Raw genomic sequence first — 18,562 nt, 5'->3', positions numbered from 1 at the left:
AATGATGAGTAAATTTGCTTCTATGGTATGAGTTATGAGAAAGTGGAGAAAGTAAATAGCAGACTTCTTCTGGGAGTTTGGCAGCAAATGAAATGACAGTCAAAAACTTGAGAAGGGGCAAAGTTAAAATTATTTTTTTAAAAAAAATATGTATTTAAGGATGAGAAAAGACCTGGGGATATTATGTGAATCTGAGAAATTTGTTGTAGAAAAGGAGAGATTGAAGATAAGGATTAGACAAATGATTACTGGGGAAAGGACTTAAAGGGACAGGAGAGGATAAAACCATGTATATAAGTAGATATACCTCTCTTCCACAGAAACTAGCAAAGAAAGAGAGCCTTCTGAGATGTGGATAAATAGCGGAAATGAGAAAGTTCAAGATAAGCAGCATGAGTTCTGAGACAAATCGAGCAAAGAGAATATTTGGAACAACTGCTGTGGGGAATGGCATTTTTTAAAGACATGAGGTAGGGCAGAGTCACAGCTAAAAATCAGCATAGGACAGGGGTTCATAACTTTTTAAAAATTGTTATTTTGGACCCCTTTGGTAGTCAGAAACCTATGAAGTAGTTTTTAATGTATAAAATAAGTAGGATGAGAAAGAAAACCAGTTACACTGAAATAGTTATCAAGATAATTTTTTTCCAAACAACAACTTCATAGACTCTAAGTTAACATTAAACCCGTGAGTGAGGAAATTCTTTCTACCAATTCAGATAAGAAGGTCAACTTTTGAGCTACTGTGCCATATTTGCTTTCTGCCAGTCAGTTAGGGCACAAGGAAAAGATGGCAGTAAAGCAGTGAGAACTTAGTCAACAGAGTTACATCACTATTTCCAGTGGCATGAATCACATGGAAGCTGTTACAGAGAAGCAGACAAGATTTGTGTCCTTAATAAGAAACAAGAGATAAGATATTTAATAGTACAATGTGTAGTTAACTAGTCAACTATAAGGACAAGTCTTTGAGAAGACAAGAGAAAAGTGAAACCTGACCAAAGAAGTTAGACTTTCATAATAGGAACCGATGTGACCATGAATTATTCTAGAGTGATGAAACAGGAAGGGAATAATAGATCAATAAAATATTATGATCAGAAAAAAGAATTTCAGAATTCAAAGTCATTAAACAATCCATATTCATATAGATGAGATGTTGAAATGACCATATGTGAGTTTTGGAATTGAGTGGCCAGGATATGTGAAAAGATAGAACATATAGATTAAAATTCTGAAGCAGGGGGTAGGAAGGTAGGGGTAGGTAGGTAGAAGACTGAACCAAAAATCGAGCATCTTTAGAAAAGAGCCCAAGACACCTTGAAGCTGGTTTATTGTGGCAATTAGGATGGAACAATTGATAGAAGTATCCTTAAATGAGATGATGAGATGAAATTAGAGTCTGGGATATAGAGGTGAGAAAGTCCAGAATAATTGTGGGGGATGGGGGTAGGCATAGATAAGGATGTTTTCTCCAGAAGGTGGTAACTAAATTGCTGAGATTAAGGAGGTAGAAGGTAACAGATTTGCAGGTTAGGTGCATTAGATTCTGTTGCTTGTCACTTCAAACACCAGTGTTGTGAGTGTATGGCTATAAATCTGGGGAAGGCAGCAGGGATGTCCACTTGTATGTCTTGATAATTAAGACTTATTGAGGAGCATCTAGGTGGCACAGTGGCTAGAGTACTGGCTCTGGAGTCAGGAGGACCTGAATTCACATCCAGTTTCTAACACTTACTAGCTGTGTGACCCTGAGCAAGTCACTTAACCCCTCTCTCTCTTCCCCCTCCCCCCAAAAAAGACTTATTGATCATATCTCCTAGGACAATCTGAAGTCACTATAAATTGTAGCTTCTTAGCCAGTTTTCAAGTAAGGCATGAGGCACATCCAAAATAAACCCTCTATGTGGACTATGTCCTAAGTCATATAACTTGAGATCTCTGATGCAATTACTCTGGAAGTGCATGATGGAGGTGAATTCCTTCTGGTCCAGTCCTTCTCTATTACCTCAAAATTGCTGAAATTCATTATGTACCACGGTCCTGTATAACAGCTTGTCCATTCCATCTGCTTGGACAAGTTTAGTCAGCCAGTGACTACTAACTGTGGCCATCATTGTTGTAATGAGTGTCTGCTAAGGAACCTGGGGGAAGACCACATACCATTTATTTGCAGAAAGTGCAGGGGAATCATCAGCTCTAGGGACCATGTGCCCAGCCAGCACCTAGGGAATCTGGTCATAGTTGCCAATCATCTCCCACCTCTTTTCCACAGAACAGCAGCAGCCTGATCACCTGTGACAAATACAAGAAGAACAGTAACTGTTCTGTGCAGATCATCATAGTCTGTGGCAACTATTTGTCAGTCTTGGAACACATGGAACACCAAGTCTTTCCACTGGAAATGTCAACTGCAAATGATCCGGTAAAATTCTCTGTTCAATATGAATCCCGGAGAAGAAGTGTAGTCTTCTCATTGGCCTTTCGATGAATTTAGGAAGATTTGACCAAAGCCTACCTCATCTCATTGCTAACTGTATGATCATGGACAAGTTACTTAACCTCCATATCTCTCAGTTTCCTCTTCTAAAAAATAAGACATTTGGACTCAGTTTGCCTTTTAGTTCCTTTCTGTCCTCAATTTTCATAATCATATTATAAGATCTTAGGATTCTTTTTTATTGCCAATTGAAACCACTGCCCCATTTGACTAAAACCTCATCCCCACAGCCCAACTGACATCTCAGGACTTATAGGTTCAAAGTTAAGATCACAACTGTCTTATTCTCACTGACTTTACACAATCCTTCCAAACTTGGGACATTTCAGTTCCAAAATTGAGGCTTCACTGATGCCTATTCATGTTTCTCTTTTAGGATAAGCTCCAAGAAATGTTAAATGATTTATGGGAAAAAGTAAATAAGACTGAAATTGTACTCGCTGAGGAGAAAGAGAAGTATGCATGGCGTAAGGTAAGTATCTTTCTGTCTTGGATTATGTAAAGACAAACAAGGTTGTATGAATATAGCCCTGGTTGCAGGAAGTGGACATTTACATGAAAGAAAATAGCATAGCTAAGCCAGGGATCAGGGCCCATGAATTTTCCCAGACATGGGCAGTAAGACTTCTGGGTGGCTAAAAAAAATTGCCACGGGTAAAAAACAGTAATTATCTTTTCTGTTCCTTCTCTTCTTATATGTCTTCTATTGACAGGCAAATGTGCAGATTATGAAACAGGCTGTTGTATCAAAATATAGTAGAATGTACCAGTTCTTGAGGAAGGAAGAACAGAAGCACCTAGAAAGACTGGACAAGAAAGAAAGAAAGAACTTGGGAAAATGGAAGAAGACTGAGTTAAAACTGTCCCAACAGGTTCATGACCTACAAAGAATAGCTATACAATTTGGAATGGATTTTAAGAAGCTAGATTTGAAAACGGTCCTGGTAAGAGTTCAAAAGAACATAATCAAAGTGTTTTGAAATTGATAAGTGGAAGGAACATATATTGTCATGCCCAGGACCCTATAAAGTTTGAATTACAGCACTTTTATGGGACTAGTGGGTTGGTTGTTTTCAGCTCATAACAATTAGCACTAGAAGTGACCTCCAACCACCTTCATTTTACAAATATGGGAAGTGATAACCCAGAGAAGTGAAACTGCTTTGTCCAACATTACATCCTGTGGCTTCATATCCATCATTATTTCCATTGTCCCACCTTACCTCTTGAGTTAAACCCAAATAGGGTTTTGTTTCAAATGCATTTTTGTCTCCACAAAATAGGATTTAGGATTAATTTGCCTTGACCAGACAACATTTGAAGGACTGGCCACAAGTCTCAAATCCAGAGGGGAGGGCACAAATGTTGTGGACTCTAGAGACTGCTACGTGGAGGACAGCTTTAAAGGAAGAGAGCAGATGCATATTAAGTACAAAGTTTAAAGAGAATATTATTTGAGAACTTGAAGATCTATCATTTAGGGATTAGACATGTTCTCCATGTTACCCACACTGGACACTAGAACCAATGGATAGAATAATAATAATGCTTTGCATGTTGTTGAAGGCTAACAGCAACGCCATAAGGTGTACAGTTTGAATTCAGATTTTCTGACTTCAAGTACATTCTTCAGTGTACTATAGAATGCTGTCATTCTACAGAGATAGACTTTGACCTTATATAAGGAAAATCAGAACAAAACTTGTCCTTATTTCAAAGCTTTCCAAGAAAGAAATTAGACTGCTTTTAGAAGCAGCAAGCTCCTGGGATAGGTCTTCCATTAGGGAAAGAATGACCACCTTTGTGAATGTTACAAACATAATTCCTACATTAGCTATAGGGTAGACAAGACAAAATTTAAAGATGCTTCTAATTTTAAAATTCTAATTTTCTTATCAATAACAACAAAACATTGGAGCAAGGGACCCCAACCTGGGCCCATGAACCTCTAAACAGTCTATAAATGGATATCAGGGAGTCCAGGAACTTGTAGGAGGAAGGAAAAAAAATCTTTATTTTTACTAACTTCTCACTGAAATGCAGCATTTCTTTCATTTATTTGAAAACTTTCTGGGAAGGGGTCAATAGTCTTCATAAGCCTGCCAAAGGTGAATCCATGACACAAATTAAGAAACTATGCTGTAGAGATAGAAAAGTGAAGTATGTATAGTGCATATATGCCTCTTGGAGCTTATAGGAGCTTGAGCTCCTACGGCCACCATGACCCTTAAGTTCTTGTAACAGAGCCCTAATTCAATTCTGACTTCATTTAGTTACCAGCTAAATAAGATGAAGTCAGTCCTTCAGGTCTCTTTCTTTTTTAATCCCATGTCAATCTTATTGAAGAACCATTTCTATCTTCCCATCCTCTACCATTCTAACTTCTTACCTCATACCTTGCTCTTTAGGAAAACTAGTAGGTTGAAGGGAAAATAACCTGCCCCTCACATTGTAATAATTTTCTTAGAAGAGCGCCCCTTTGTGGTTCTAAACAATACTTTCTGGATTTACCTTTTGTAATCAGCATACTTTATAAAAGTATAAAAATACTCTAGGAGAAGGTTTTGGGAAAGAATTACTGGAATTTCTACAAAAGACAATACCACACAAATAGACTAGGGAGAGGATTTCAGAAAAATCTGGAAAGACTTACCTGAACTGATGCTGAGTGAAGTAAGCAAAACCAGGAGAACACTGTACACAGTAACAGCAACATTGTGTGATGACCAGCTTTGATAGACTTAGCTCTTCTCAGCAATGCAATGATCTAAGACAACTCCAAAGGACTCATGATGGAAAATGCTGTCCACATCCAGAGAATTATAAAGTCTGAATACAGATCAAAGCATACTATTTTCTTTCTTTTTCTTTTGTTTTTTCTTTCTTGTGATCTTTCCCTTTTGCTCTGATTCCATGACTAATGTCAAAATATGTTTAATATAATTGTACATGTGTAGTGTCTATCAGATTGCATACTGTCTTGAGGAGGGTGGAAGGGAGGGAGAAAAAATTTAGAAGTCAAAATCTTATAGAAGTGAATGCTAAAAATTAAAATACATACATGCATGCATACGGACACACATACATAACCAAACAGACTAGGAAACAGAAAACTAAACCTATGTTTCTTTTTTTCTCCCTTCAGGATGTGAAAGACATGTTGAATAAGTAAGTTTCCAATTTATGCTAAACTGTCCAAAGCAGTGACTTTATATAAGAAGAAAGAAATCTTGATCCTATTTGTTCAAAGCTTTCTGAAAACAGAATGGGTTCCTTTTAGAGAAAGCAAATTCCTGGAGTGGGAGATCTTCCATTAAAGGCTGGATGACAAACTTTCTAGTATGCTATAGACATAATTCATAAATTAGATAGAAGTTGGACTATATAAAATTTGAAGGTGTTTCTAACTCTTAAGATTATAGTTTTCTAATTCATAAAGTCTATGCCTATGTAGGAGTAGAAGTCTATATAGATGAAGGGATCACTTGGAGTCTATACTGTTGGATTGTACTGAGGTTTATGACATTCAGTCTGATGGTGACTTTGAAGACTCATGCAAAACATGTGTAACTGAGTCTTTCTTCCTTGTAGGAGTGAAGCATTGCTACTTCAGTATCCACAAGATGATTTCCCCAAATGGACAATGTGCCGCGTCACTGGGCTGAGGGAAATGATGCTGACCTTTCAAAGTAAGTTTCCCCTTCTGAGCCTTAGTTGATATTTTGGAAGATTCAGAAGTTCCTGTGATGTACTTTAGGGATGAAAAATGAATCTTCAGGCAGTCTCTGCCCACTCAAATTGTTCACTTCTGTCCCTGGTCCCTGTGGATGTGCTCATTTTCCCTTTGCATTTTCTGCCCCTAAGCAAGTCATTTGACCCCCATATGCTTCAGGAGACTTAATTTTCCTACTAATCTTATAGTTACTAAGCATTTAACAACTAATTCACTGCTAGGAGTTCTTCATATTGACAGATTCATAAATCCTTTGTGTGTTTATGTGTTTATCTTGAGCTACCAAACTCACAAAAAGTGTATTTGAAGGAAAACAACAGTTTTATAAGAAGATTGCTTACATCCCTTCTAATTTTTAAGAGGTAGCTATGTGACTTTGTCCCTGTACAATATCCTGGAATTCTGATGCATTTCCTACATAATGGGAGATCATTATAATATTTTTGGCCCAATAATCTTAACTATAAACTTAACTATATTCGTAGTTGGGCTGTTTTTTGTTTTGTTTTTCATAATTTAGTAATTTCATTATTAGGACAACCAAAGTAAGTATCCCTACCTGAGGAAGACGTTGAAAGTCCATCAGAGAACTCTAGGAGACTTCATCAGGTTAGATGGTGTGGGAAGTACATGAGGATATATGGAATTTCCTATGAGTTCTCAGGTGACTCATGGAGTGAATTCTGAATTCTGAAACTGAAACCACGGATTTACATAGACATTTATTAAGCGCAAACTGGACAGCAAGTATGCTTAGTGCTTAGAGAGAGAAGGCCCACACTCTCACAGTTTAAAATATATCAGGGGTCTAGACACTCAAAAGTAATCATAAAACAAAAGAATACACAGATAAGAAATATGTTTCCAGGAAGGGGTAACAGCATAGATAAAGATCACAGATAAGAGAGCTGCAAAGGATTTTAGAGGTCATTTTTTCCAACTCTTGGATTTCACTGATGAGATAACTGAGGTCCATAGAAGTTAATTTACTTGCCCAAGGCCACATAGACTATAAGAGAACAAACCCAAGGTCTCTGACTCCATATTGAGTTCTTTCTATTATACGATGCTGCCTTAAAGCGGAGGCAGGAAAGCAATGGTTATATGCAAGGATGCAATAGTTCAGTTGGACTGCAGTAGAAAATCTTTAACGAGCTGTGAGCTGCTAGGAGGCTCTGTTGATACAGTAGACTTGGATTCTGCAAAACCAAAGTTAAAATCTACCCGCAGGCACTGCCTGAAAAAGTATTTCAGCTGAAAATACTTTAGTGAAGGATGATTCCTTGAGCTAGCTCATAGCTTCACATAATTCCAACAAAAAACCATTAATGAACTTCAGTATGTAAGATGAGAGTGGAGAGGTGTTATTTGTGAGAACAAACTCCCAAATATAGAAAGATTTTAGAAAAATTTATTAGGTCATTTGGTAGCAAGAAGGAGGCTTTCTCTCCAAGTCTTCAAGGGTATATCAAAGAGTTCAGACAATAGCTTAAGAACATTTGCCTGACTGGCCTCAGGAGGCAGTGTCTAGCTTCCTAGAAAAGGGTGGTTTGCAATGTACATCAATCAGATAAGACAGTCTAATTTGGTGAATCCAAACAAAACACAAGTTTTGGGTGGAATCAAAACACAGGACCTAGACAGGACCTAAGCATTCCTTACAAAACTAACCTGACTGCCTCCAAAAGAAAAAAAAATGTTCTGTCATTTGAAATGAACATAGCAGGAGCTCCTCCAGAAATGAGTATCCAGATTGGAGGTGAAGTGGAACTGGAGAAAGCCCAGAGTTAAGGAGAAAAACCTGGTGATCTAGCTACACTATCTACCCCAAAGTCAGGAAATAAAGGGAAAAACATGGGTTATCTACAGCCCCCAAGGACCGCTTTAATAAGATGCTACATAAATTTCAGACAAGTAGAGGAAGATCCTAGGTGCATGAGATTTTATGCTTTCTATAGATCATGGGAGAAACAAGAGAAGGTGGGATATTTGATAGAGGAGAGGAGACTAGCTTGGATCAGGAAAATAACACTCTTCTGAGTCTAGAGAACAGATAATGAAATACTCAGATACAGAACAGATGTGTAGAATTGTAAAAGTTACCTTTTCTAAATTGATAGGTCATTATATGTATTAGATTGGTGTCTCCCTTGGTATTTTTTATTATTTTTTGCCTTTCTTTGTATTCTAAGCACTTAGCAGCAACATTTTTTGGCACTAATAGAGAAGTTAAATGCTAGTTGGCTGACTGATCCCATGGATATTTCAGTCAGAAATAGACTAAATTGCTAATATGCAAAAATAACTTCTTCTCTCTGCAGGAGATATAACACTGGATCCTGAAACAGCCAATCCCTATCTCATTGTGTCTCCTGATCTGAAGAGTGTGAAACACTCATGTGTCCCCCAGAATGTACCTGACAACCCAGAGAGATTTAACTATTCTGCCACTGTGTTGAGTGTTCAAAGTTTCTCCTCAGGTATACACTACTGGGAAGTGGAGGTGACTGGCATGACTGAATGGGAAGTGGGCATCTGTAAGGACTCCATTAACAGGAAGGGGAACCCCCCATTATTGCCTGGAGAAGTATTTTCCCTGAAAACCTTCAAAGTGGGAGATAACTTCTGTCTTGCAAACTCACTTATTGGGGGTAACTTTCACATAAAGAAACCCATACAAAAGATTGGCATCTTCCTTGACTATGAAAGTGGACATATATCATTTTACAATGTTACAGATGGATTACTCATCTATAGTATATCAGCTATCTCCTTCCAAGGAGCTCTTAGATCTTTCTTATCTCCTGGCTTTCAAAATGAAGCCAACATCTTCAGATCTCTTGTTATTTGCCCATATATACCCATTTCTTAGCAAGTTCATTTACCTAAACCTTCTGACCTAAGACTAACAAGGAGCTGATAATGATGATAATAATTGTCCAAGAGACTCAATTACAGGTGACTGAAAGCAAGTGGTAAAATAATTTTTTCTAAAAATTAGAATCAATATTGAAGTGATCAGTAAAGAACCTGAGACTTGAAGGTCAGATCTCATTCAAACTCTGTTTCAAAGTCCAGTTTCTTCAGCCTCACATGGTACTGGCAAGCACTTTCACTAAGTGAAATCAGCCCCTTCCTCTCCAAGGGACCTCTACTTTCCATACATCTCAAATCTTGACTGCCCAGGTAGAGCGCTGATCTGGATTCTCTTTGCTAGTTCAACTTGATCTTATCAGGAATTAGGTCTTTGTGTAGAAGTTTTGTTCACAGTGGTGGAGGGGATTTGACTGCATTTCCCTATAGAACATGGGTTCTTAATGTGAAGTCTATAAACTTTTATTTTTAATATTTTGATAAATTTTAATGTATTTAACTTTCTTACAATGCTATGCATTATATTTTGTGCCTTAAACATCCTGAGAAAGAATTTATAGGTTTCATTAGATTGACTAAAGGGGTTCATTACATAAAAATCTTTAGAAGCCTTGCTGTGGAGGATATAATGACTCAGTGACTTGGACTCTTGGGAGGATGGACACTTTCCAGAAGAGTCATCCAACTCTGCAGGCTTATGAAAGGGTGAAACCCTTGAGACTCTTCTATGGTTTTATTCTTTTTTTGAAGGTTAACAAAACCATCCTCCGAAGCCTTAGATTTCCCCTTGGGATGAAGTACATTTCTGGGGTTTGTCCATAGAAAATCTTACCATTGGACCCCTGAAAAATATCTGTAAAGCAAGTTGTATTGTGTAGGTGTGCAGTCTATTTGATATACTTTTTATATGCTTTTATGTGAACATTTGATCAATTACTATATCTAATAAAGGTATGTTAGTGACTTGACTCACTAAAACCTATACCACATAATGCATGTTATTTTGAACATCAGAATTTGTGATTTATTTATTTTTAAAAATTATTTTATTTGCATAATTCAAATTGCTTTCCCAAATGGATGCACCATTTCAAAGCTCGGTCAACAATGTATTATTGTATCTATCACTTTGCTACACTGACAACATTGACTGTGGCTATTTTTTTGTCATTCTTGACAATTTTTAGGGTATGAGATTGTCCCTCAAAACAACTTAGGCTTGTTTTGATTTTTTTTCCATTATTAGTGATTGGAAAAATTCATGTGTTTATGAATGTTGCATTTCTTTTGAGAAATATTTGTTCATATCCTTTGACTTATTTATTGGAAAATAGCTTAATCGTGTGTGTGTGTGTGTGTGTGTGTGTGTAAAATCTTAGATACCAAACCCTTATCACAAAAATTTGGTACCAACAATTTTTCTTCATTCAGTTGCTTCTTTTTGTATCTTTGTTGTTACAATTGTATATCCTAGGTGCATAAGTTTCGCCTGCAAAAGCTTTTCAGTTTTGTTTAACCAAAATTATCTATTTTCTCTTCTGTAGTTGGCTATATCTTTTGTTTGGTTAAGAATGCAACTCCTACCCATAACTGTGAAGAAAATGATCTGTTTCTCTTGTCGTTATTAAATACTTTGGTCTTTAATTTTAAAGTCATATATTCATTTGGAATGTATTGTGTAATATGATGTAAGGTGCTTTATTGATATTCAAATATTTATCCATTTAACAATCCTAAGAGAGAGGTGCTATTCCTTCATTGCCTATGGAACCTTTTAGCAAAATGTGGTTTCCCTGATTATCTCTTAATTAGGTCTATTTTTGCTTTTGTTTTGTCCAAGTTTATGACTGCTGCCCCCTGCCTTTTTTGTCAGCTGAAGCATAATCAGTCTGCTCTAGCCCTTTATTTTAGCTCAAGTCTTTCTATAGGTGTCCCTTGTATTTACAAATACAACACTGTTAGATACTGGTATCCAGTCCATTCTGCTATACTCTATTTTATTCATTACTCATAGTCATAAAGTTATAAGTACTGTATTCCTTCTATTCTATTTTCTTCTATTTCTCCTCTCTGTCCTGTCCCTCCTCAAAAGTCCCCCTGTATCTCTTATCTCCTTCCTCTCCTATTTCCCTGTTAGCTAAGATACATTTCTACATGCGAAGGAGTGTGTAGATATAATCTTCCCTCTTTGAACCAATTCTGTTCACAATAAGATTCAAACATTGGCCCACCCCCACCTCATTTTCCCCTTCAGTAATCTTCTCCCCATGATATGTACCTGAGAAATACTAAGTTTTGTTGTTATGCTAAATTATTTTTATTTTTATGGAAACCACATCTAAAGTTATAATATTTATAAGCAGTAATGACTACCTCATTTATGAAAAGTATATTGAACACCTTTAACGTAGTTTAGGAATGCTATTCTGGGTTACTGTTGCATACTTTGAGATGGAAAAAAATTGATTCTTTGGCTGCTTCATCGTGAAACATCTTTATATTTGGATCGCAAAATTGTTAAAGGTTTCTTTCAGAAGATATACAGTTTAGAAGACTACTTCTGTAGGTTTTGTTTATAAAGTGTTCAGATACTTCTCAATGAGTTAAATTGCACTCATTAGTATTATCCTGCTGTGGTCACTGATGAAAGATTACTTAGGTGTAAAACCTGGTTCAGAAAAATTGTTAATATAATGACAGAAACCACTCCCTTAAATGACCCTTGTAATGTCAGAATTTCTTACATTGCTACTCTTAAGATATTTATTCTTAATTAGATTGAGCTGAACCACACTCTAGGGCCCCCTATTAGGGATTTTGCTTTGTGGTGGAGCCTGGATATCAGCTTCTAGTGTTCATGCCCCTTTCCATTGGCACAAAGGGCAAAACAGCCAGAATGAAATGGCTTTCCTTACCTAGACTGGGGTCATGTGACCCGGCCTTGCTACCTCATTGCCTCCTCCACCTCTCCTAAAGGTGTAAGAAGCAGAAATCTACTGGACATCCCCCAGGGAGGCAGGTTTGCTACCCTGTTCTATCAGTTAAAGATACTTTCTTCCTCAACTCGTGGCTTTGATTTATTTCAGGGCTTGACATCATTAGTGATGACTTAAATATAAAACTGATTTTAGTTATTCCATTTAGAAAACAAGGAATAATCTAAAAGTAGTGTGATTCAATGATATCAATACACCGTTCAATATTTGATTAGGATAGTTTACCATGGGTAGACATATCAAAACATTCAGTTCAGTTAACTACTCATCTATTTAGTGCCTACTGTACACAAACTTTTGTACTAGCCCCTAGAAAACAAGAACAAGAGTAAAGAGAAGACGGCTCTCATTCCACTGGAGATAACAACATGTAAATAAGTAAATGTAAAACGATTTGAGAGGAAAGAACTAATGATCAGGGAGAGCTGGAAGAGATTTGCTTTTGAGATGAGGCCCCTTTATTAAAGGAAGCTAACAATTCTAAAGGCAGGGAAACTGGAAATGGAATTCTGAGTTCAGGAGCAGTAGTACACTTGGTTTGACTGGAGCAGTATAATTGGAAGAGCATGATATGAAATAAGTCTACACAAGTAGCTGGATTTTAGTGGAGGGCTTTAAAAGCAAAAAAATAGATTAAGTAGTTATTCATAAGGATTAGTGGGGAAGTCCCATAGATGTTTTTATTTGATAATCTTTAGGATTGATTGTTTAGTGTTTACACTTAGCTATTTGAAGAGTATTCATTTTTATATTTTTAAATTTATTTTTAGCTTTCAACATTCATTTCCACAAGATTTTGAGTTCCAAATTTTCTCCCCATCTCTACCCTCCCCCCACCCCAAGACACCATGCATTTTGATTACCTCTCCCCCCAATCTGCCCTCCCTTCTATCATAGCCTTCCCTTCCTTTTTCCCCATCTTCTCTCTTTTCTTGAAGGGCAATGATTTCTATGCCCCATTACCTGTATTTCTTATTTCCCAGTTGCATGTAAAAACAATGTTTAGCATTTGTTTTTAAAACTTTAAGTTTCAATTTCTCTCCCTCCCTTCCTACCCATCCCCACTGAGAAGGCAAGCAATTCAATATGTTATACATATGTAGTTATGCTAAAGATTTCCATAAAAGTCATGTTGTGAAAGACTATATTTCCCTCTATCCTATCCTGCCCCACCATTTATTCTATTTTCTCTTTTGACCTTGTCCCTCCCCAAAAGTGTTTACTTCTAATTACTCCCTCCTTCCATTTGCCCTCCCTTCAATCACCCCCCCACACACACTCCACTTATTCCCTTCTCCCCTATTTTCCTGTAGTGTTAGATTTTCATACCATACAATCACTTCCACATCTCAGATTTTTTTAATCACCTCCCCCTTTCCCCCCCTCCCTCACTAAGACAGTGTGCAGTCTTATATAGGTTCTACATATACATTCTTATTAAATACATTTTCCTCTTAGTCATGTTGCATAGAAGAATTAAAATGAATGGGAGAAACCATAAAACAAAACACAAAAGAAAATGGTCTGCTTCATTCTGCGATCCAATTCCATAGTTCTTTCTCTGGATGTGGAAGGTGTTTTGCCTCAAGAGTCCACTGGGAATTTTTCAGGTCCTTGCATTGCTGTGAAGGACTAAGTCTATTTCCTTGTTTGTTTTAAAGGGGAACTATAAACCAGTACTGGCCTCCCTCAAGAGTTTCTGAGATTCCCCTACATTCTTTTCCACTCAGTTACAACGAGATCTCCAATCTTTCCAACTACCTCAAGGATCCACTCAGGTTTAGTATGTGGATGACCTCGTGCTTTGTTCCCCAGACCTGATATCCTATTAGGAAGATAACATTGGCCTTGTTAACTTGTTTATATAACTTAACGTATAATGTGAGCCCCAACAAGCTTCAGGCTTCCCTCAGTTCACTATTTAGATTTTACCATTTCTGAGCAACAGAGATACCTTTCACCTGATTGAGTCCAAGCATTGCCCATTAACGCAGCTCAGACTAAGAATTTTGGCAATGGTTAGCAATTACCACCTATGGATCTCTGACTATTGCACCACTGTATAGCCTCTCACGGTACGTACATGGCAGCTTCTACAGCATGAAGCTACTCAACAAAAACCCTTTGTAAACTGGAGTAAATTGCTACTATATTTATACTGATAGTAGATATTCTTGTGGAGTAGTGAATGATTTTGGCCAGCTCTGGAAGCTAAGAAGCTTTTTAAAGGTGGCTGGGTCTCTGTCTGTAATGCTGCATATGTTGACTATCTCTTGCAGGCTATACAGCTCCCTTCCTCTCTAGCTATTTGTAATGCCAAGCTCATACATCCTCAGATGATTTTGTTTGCCTTGGAAATGCAGCTGGGGACCATAGAGCTAAGGTGACAGTATTTTCCTCTGTCTGCTTTTTTTCCATTCTCCGTTCCTCTTCCGTCTCCGGGGCTGTTTAGTGACAGCCCGGGCAATCTGACCAAAAAGCATACATTCCCCTGAAATTTGATATAACTATCCTATAGTAATTTTTATAATTTACACTCCATTATGAAAACATTTGATAGGACAGTGGTTAAGTTTCTTTTGTCCAATATGAACTATGCTGAATTATTTATTAAATTTGTGAATTGTTTAATATCAAACACCAACAATACCAAAAGGGACATGAGTTGTGACTGTGGTGATAAAATTATCTAACCAACAATAAGAAAGCCTGAGGCAGAGCTCTGAGCCAATGGCACTTTATTAAAGGGTTCATGGTCCCCTCTATTTAAGTGGACCTCAGATCTTCCTTACCATCTGAGATGCCCCCTCCTTCCAGGGTCCTATTTTTATAAGGTTAGAGGTCTACACATTCAAGAACACCTATACCAAATACAGAATAATTCCATTGGTTGACATGTGCATAGGCATAAGCAAAAATGATCTGTCAGCAGGGTCACACGTCCGGTGAAGCAAGGAATATTTCCACTGACTACATGGTCATAAGATAGATACCTGCTCATGTTGGACAAGAGAGAATGGTCCACAGGTACAAAAATAATTGTCCTTATAGTTGAGACACCTGCCACATTGGGCTAGGTCACCATGACAAGGAAAAACCAGGGTGGAGGGTCTCTAGCTGTTATTATGTAAGTGATCTTACCATCTGCAGCTCACAACTCTGGGGCCAAATATACAGAACTTATAATCACTACTCCCGTTTTCTCATCTCAAATTCATCAATACTGACTGGAATATAGTAGGGGTTCTCAATGAATCAACTTTCTCATTCTGGTAATTTTATCACCACTTAACCAAACTACCAGGGTCTCCTTTGCCTGTGCCCATATCTTCCTACAGGATGGTTCCTTTTGTGTGGATAGCTTCTACTTAAACACAGCAAATAGCATGGGATACTCTGTACCCTGCGAAGAGTTACAACAATCCTATGTCCCCTCTCCCATGGAGGTATTAATAACTTTGCCCAATTGCTCAAAGAGAAAAGGGGTTACTCACCTCTACCTGAGAGCTGTGATGATAAACTCAGTCTCCTTTCTGAAACTGAGTATTTCTCTTTGTTCACTTATCTTTATTGGTATCCCAGGGTTAGTTGGGACATACTGAGAACTAATCGAAGTCGCATGTGCTCTGGCTAAGTTCATAAATCTCACATCCACCATGAATGTAACTCTGGGTACAAAATTAGGACAGGTAAGACAGACCCTTTTAGAGAATTAGGTGGCCAATGGTTACTTTTCACTCAGGCATAACCATGGTTGCCAAGATTTTCAGGGAATGTATTTCTTTAATATTTCAAATAGCCATCTTATCAAAACCCTCCCAAGAGACCTACAGAAATTGATTTTAGGTATTCAGAAATCTTCCACTGGTGATATTTGGTGAACTTTATTATGGTCATACCTATTCTCCACAGCATGCCCTAAACAGATTCTGATGGAGTTTGTAATATTTGTGGTCATACGTATTTTTCCTTGCTATTGTTTTAAGCACTTAGGAAATCGTCCCTTACTGTGTAGCTCACTTGTTTCCTGATCTTAGTCTAGGATTTACAATCCCTGATGCTTGCTCAATTTAATCTCTTTGATCATTGGGGAAAAGATCATTTCTCAAAAGAATTCTATGATGTTCTTCATAAGTGAAGAGGGGCTCATCTGTTCTGTTATTTTGAAGAACTTCCCTTTAACACTTCACCCAGCTCTCTGCTTCTGTACTTGTATTTCTTCTAGTGTGAAGAAATTCCAAAAGGAAGGTAAGTGTAGGTAAAATTAATAATTTCTTATTTTTATGTAAAAGTATTAAGAGCTAAATAGTAGGAAAGGTGATTAATTATTTAATTGTTTGAATCTAGCATGCCATGAAACCAGACGTATTGCTTAGACATTACAATAGTTTAATGATTAATTTTAGAACCCCAGGTTGTAGCAACCCCAGAAAACTTCCAAGGACCTAAAGATTGATGTTTGGAAATTCCAGTTAATTTCTGCTTTCCTGAGAAATATATTTTAATTAACCTATGTGCTGTATTTGGAAAAAATATGTAATCACCTATTTCTTTTCTCCTTTGTTTGAATACTATATTAATGGGTAACTTTTTTGGGGGGAGGGGGAGCAAGTGACTACATTGTCTTCTCTGTGCTGTCTCTCGTCCCCTAGGCTGGGGCTCAAAGGGTTCAGAGGCCCCTAGGCCCCCAGCCTGCCTCCCCTCCCATGACATCTCTTGCTTCTTCTGCCACACATTCTCCTAGATCTTCATCTTCTGCATGTTCTCCCTCTTTCTGTGCAGAATGCATGCCTAGATTGTCTCATGCTGAAGCAGAGATTCGTAATAGAAATTGAGAATTTAGGGGAGAGTAAAGGTTTAAGGAGAAATAATGAGTTCAGATGTAATCAGGTTGAGTTTGAAGTGCCATGCCCTAGGGATGATATTGAAAACACGGTTGAAAGTATGATAAAAGGAGCTGACAAGAGCAGGGAGCTAGAAATACAGTTTGGAGATCACATGAATAATCCAAGAATTCCTATCTTGGGATCTGAAACATGGATCTAAATCATATAGATTTTAGTAACTTTCAATATGATTGGCTTCCTTTGTGATTTTATCTATGTATTTTATGCATTTAAAAACATTCTGAGAGGGAGTCAGTGGGCATCACCAGTCTGCTAAGGAAGTCCATGGTACACAAAAAAGTGAAGAGCCTCTGGCAGAGGGTTTTAGTTGATGCCACAGGAGGATTCAACATGGCCAAAGATGAGACTTTTTGAGAGAGAAGAGGTCCTAAAAGAGAAAGTCAGTGAGCACATATATTTATGGTGTCAGAGTAATTCTCAAACACAATAAATTCTTTCTACTAAAATATTTGCAGTTTTGCCTCATCTTTACATTTTGGGATAATTTGTATTACGTCTTCTATCATATCTTCTATTAAGCTACCCACAGTCTGAAGGGGATCTGTTAAGATACCCACAGTCTGAAGGAGATCTTTCCCCTCTAATTCACAGAAAGCTAATATGAACACTCAATTTAACCTGATTTATGCACCAAATATCTAGTCATTTCAGTCTTATCCAGCTATTCTTGATTCCCATTTGGGGTTTTCTTGGCAAAGACACTGGAGCAATTTGTCATTTCCTTCCCTAGCTCATTTTACAGATGAGGAAACCGAAGCAAACAGGGTTAAGTGATTTGCTCAAGGTCACACAGATGGATTTGAACTCAGGAAAATTAGTTTCTGGTTCTAAGTCCAATGCTCTATCACCACCTAGTGGTGCAGTGGTTAGAGAGCTGCCCCTAGAGTCAAGAGGACCTGAATTCAAATTAGATCCCAGAACCTAGGCAGAAGCCTTAGGAGTAATCAGAAAGAAAACCCTTGTCACGAATAGATTATTGCTGCAGGAAGAGGATACTGGATAACCAGTGAGGGAGCTACTGGCATTGACGTAATGAATGTTTGAATTAGGGCAATGATGAGGCGAGAGAGAAGATAAGTCTGGAGAAATATTGAGGAGAACATGAGAGGCAAGGGAGAGAGATAGGAGTGACTCAACGTTGCTCCTCCCCCCCCCCCTTTTTAAAAGCATTCTTTTAAAAAAAAAGCATTCCCCCCCAAAAAATATGTAAAGATAGGTTTCAACATTATTTTTATAAGATTTGAGTTCCTAATTTTCTCCCTTTTCCCCTCCCCAAGACAGCAAGCCATACGATATAGGTTATAAGTATACAAACATGTTAAACGTATTTCCACATTAGCCATGTTGTGAAAGAAGAATCAGAAGAAAAGGGAAAAAGCATAAGAAAGAAAAAAAGTGAAAATAGTATGCTTTGATCTGCATTCAGACTCCCATAGTCCTTTCTCTGGATGTGGACAGCATTTTCCGTCATGATCTTTCAGAATTGTCTCAGATCACTGTATTGCTGAAAAGAGCCAAGTCTATCATAGCTGACACAATGTTGCTATTGCTG

The 18,562-nt window shown here is 37.6% G+C and overlaps 1 protein-coding gene across 1 annotated transcript; it reads left to right on the top strand.

Moving 5' to 3' along the window:
• The first annotated feature begins 2,404 nt into the window (after positions 1-2,404).
• LOC140510724 (probable E3 ubiquitin-protein ligase TRIML1) lies at positions 2,405-9,413 on the top strand. The gene is made up of 6 exons (XM_072619542.1): positions 2,405-2,425; positions 2,877-2,972; positions 3,214-3,444; positions 5,646-5,668; positions 6,092-6,189; positions 8,555-9,413. Exons 1-6 carry the CDS (start codon positions 2,405-2,407, stop codon positions 9,103-9,105), a joined length of 1,020 nt encoding a protein of 339 aa, XP_072475643.1. The 3' UTR covers positions 9,106-9,413.
• Positions 9,414-18,562: the final 9,149 nt, after the last annotated feature.

Source organism: Notamacropus eugenii, chromosome 6 (genome assembly GCF_028372415.1).
Source record: "Notamacropus eugenii isolate mMacEug1 chromosome 6, mMacEug1.pri_v2, whole genome shotgun sequence".
In the NCBI taxonomy this organism is placed as follows: Eukaryota; Metazoa; Chordata; class Mammalia; order Diprotodontia; family Macropodidae; genus Notamacropus; species Notamacropus eugenii.
This window is presented reverse-complemented; position numbering and strand designations above follow the sequence as displayed.

What these genes read in the sequence shown, in the direction of transcription:
- LOC140510724 (XM_072619542.1), top strand. Translation starts at nt 2,405, where the DNA reads ATGTCAACTGCAAATGATCCG. An exon ending in TAGATTTGAAAACGGTCCTG is followed by an intron (nt 3,445 to 5,645) that starts GTAAGAGTTCAA and finishes TTCTCCCTTCAG; the next exon opens with GATGTGAAAGACATGTTGAA. An exon ending in AATGATGCTGACCTTTCAAA is followed by an intron (nt 6,190 to 8,554) that starts GTAAGTTTCCCC and finishes TTCTCTCTGCAG; the next exon opens with GAGATATAACACTGGATCCT.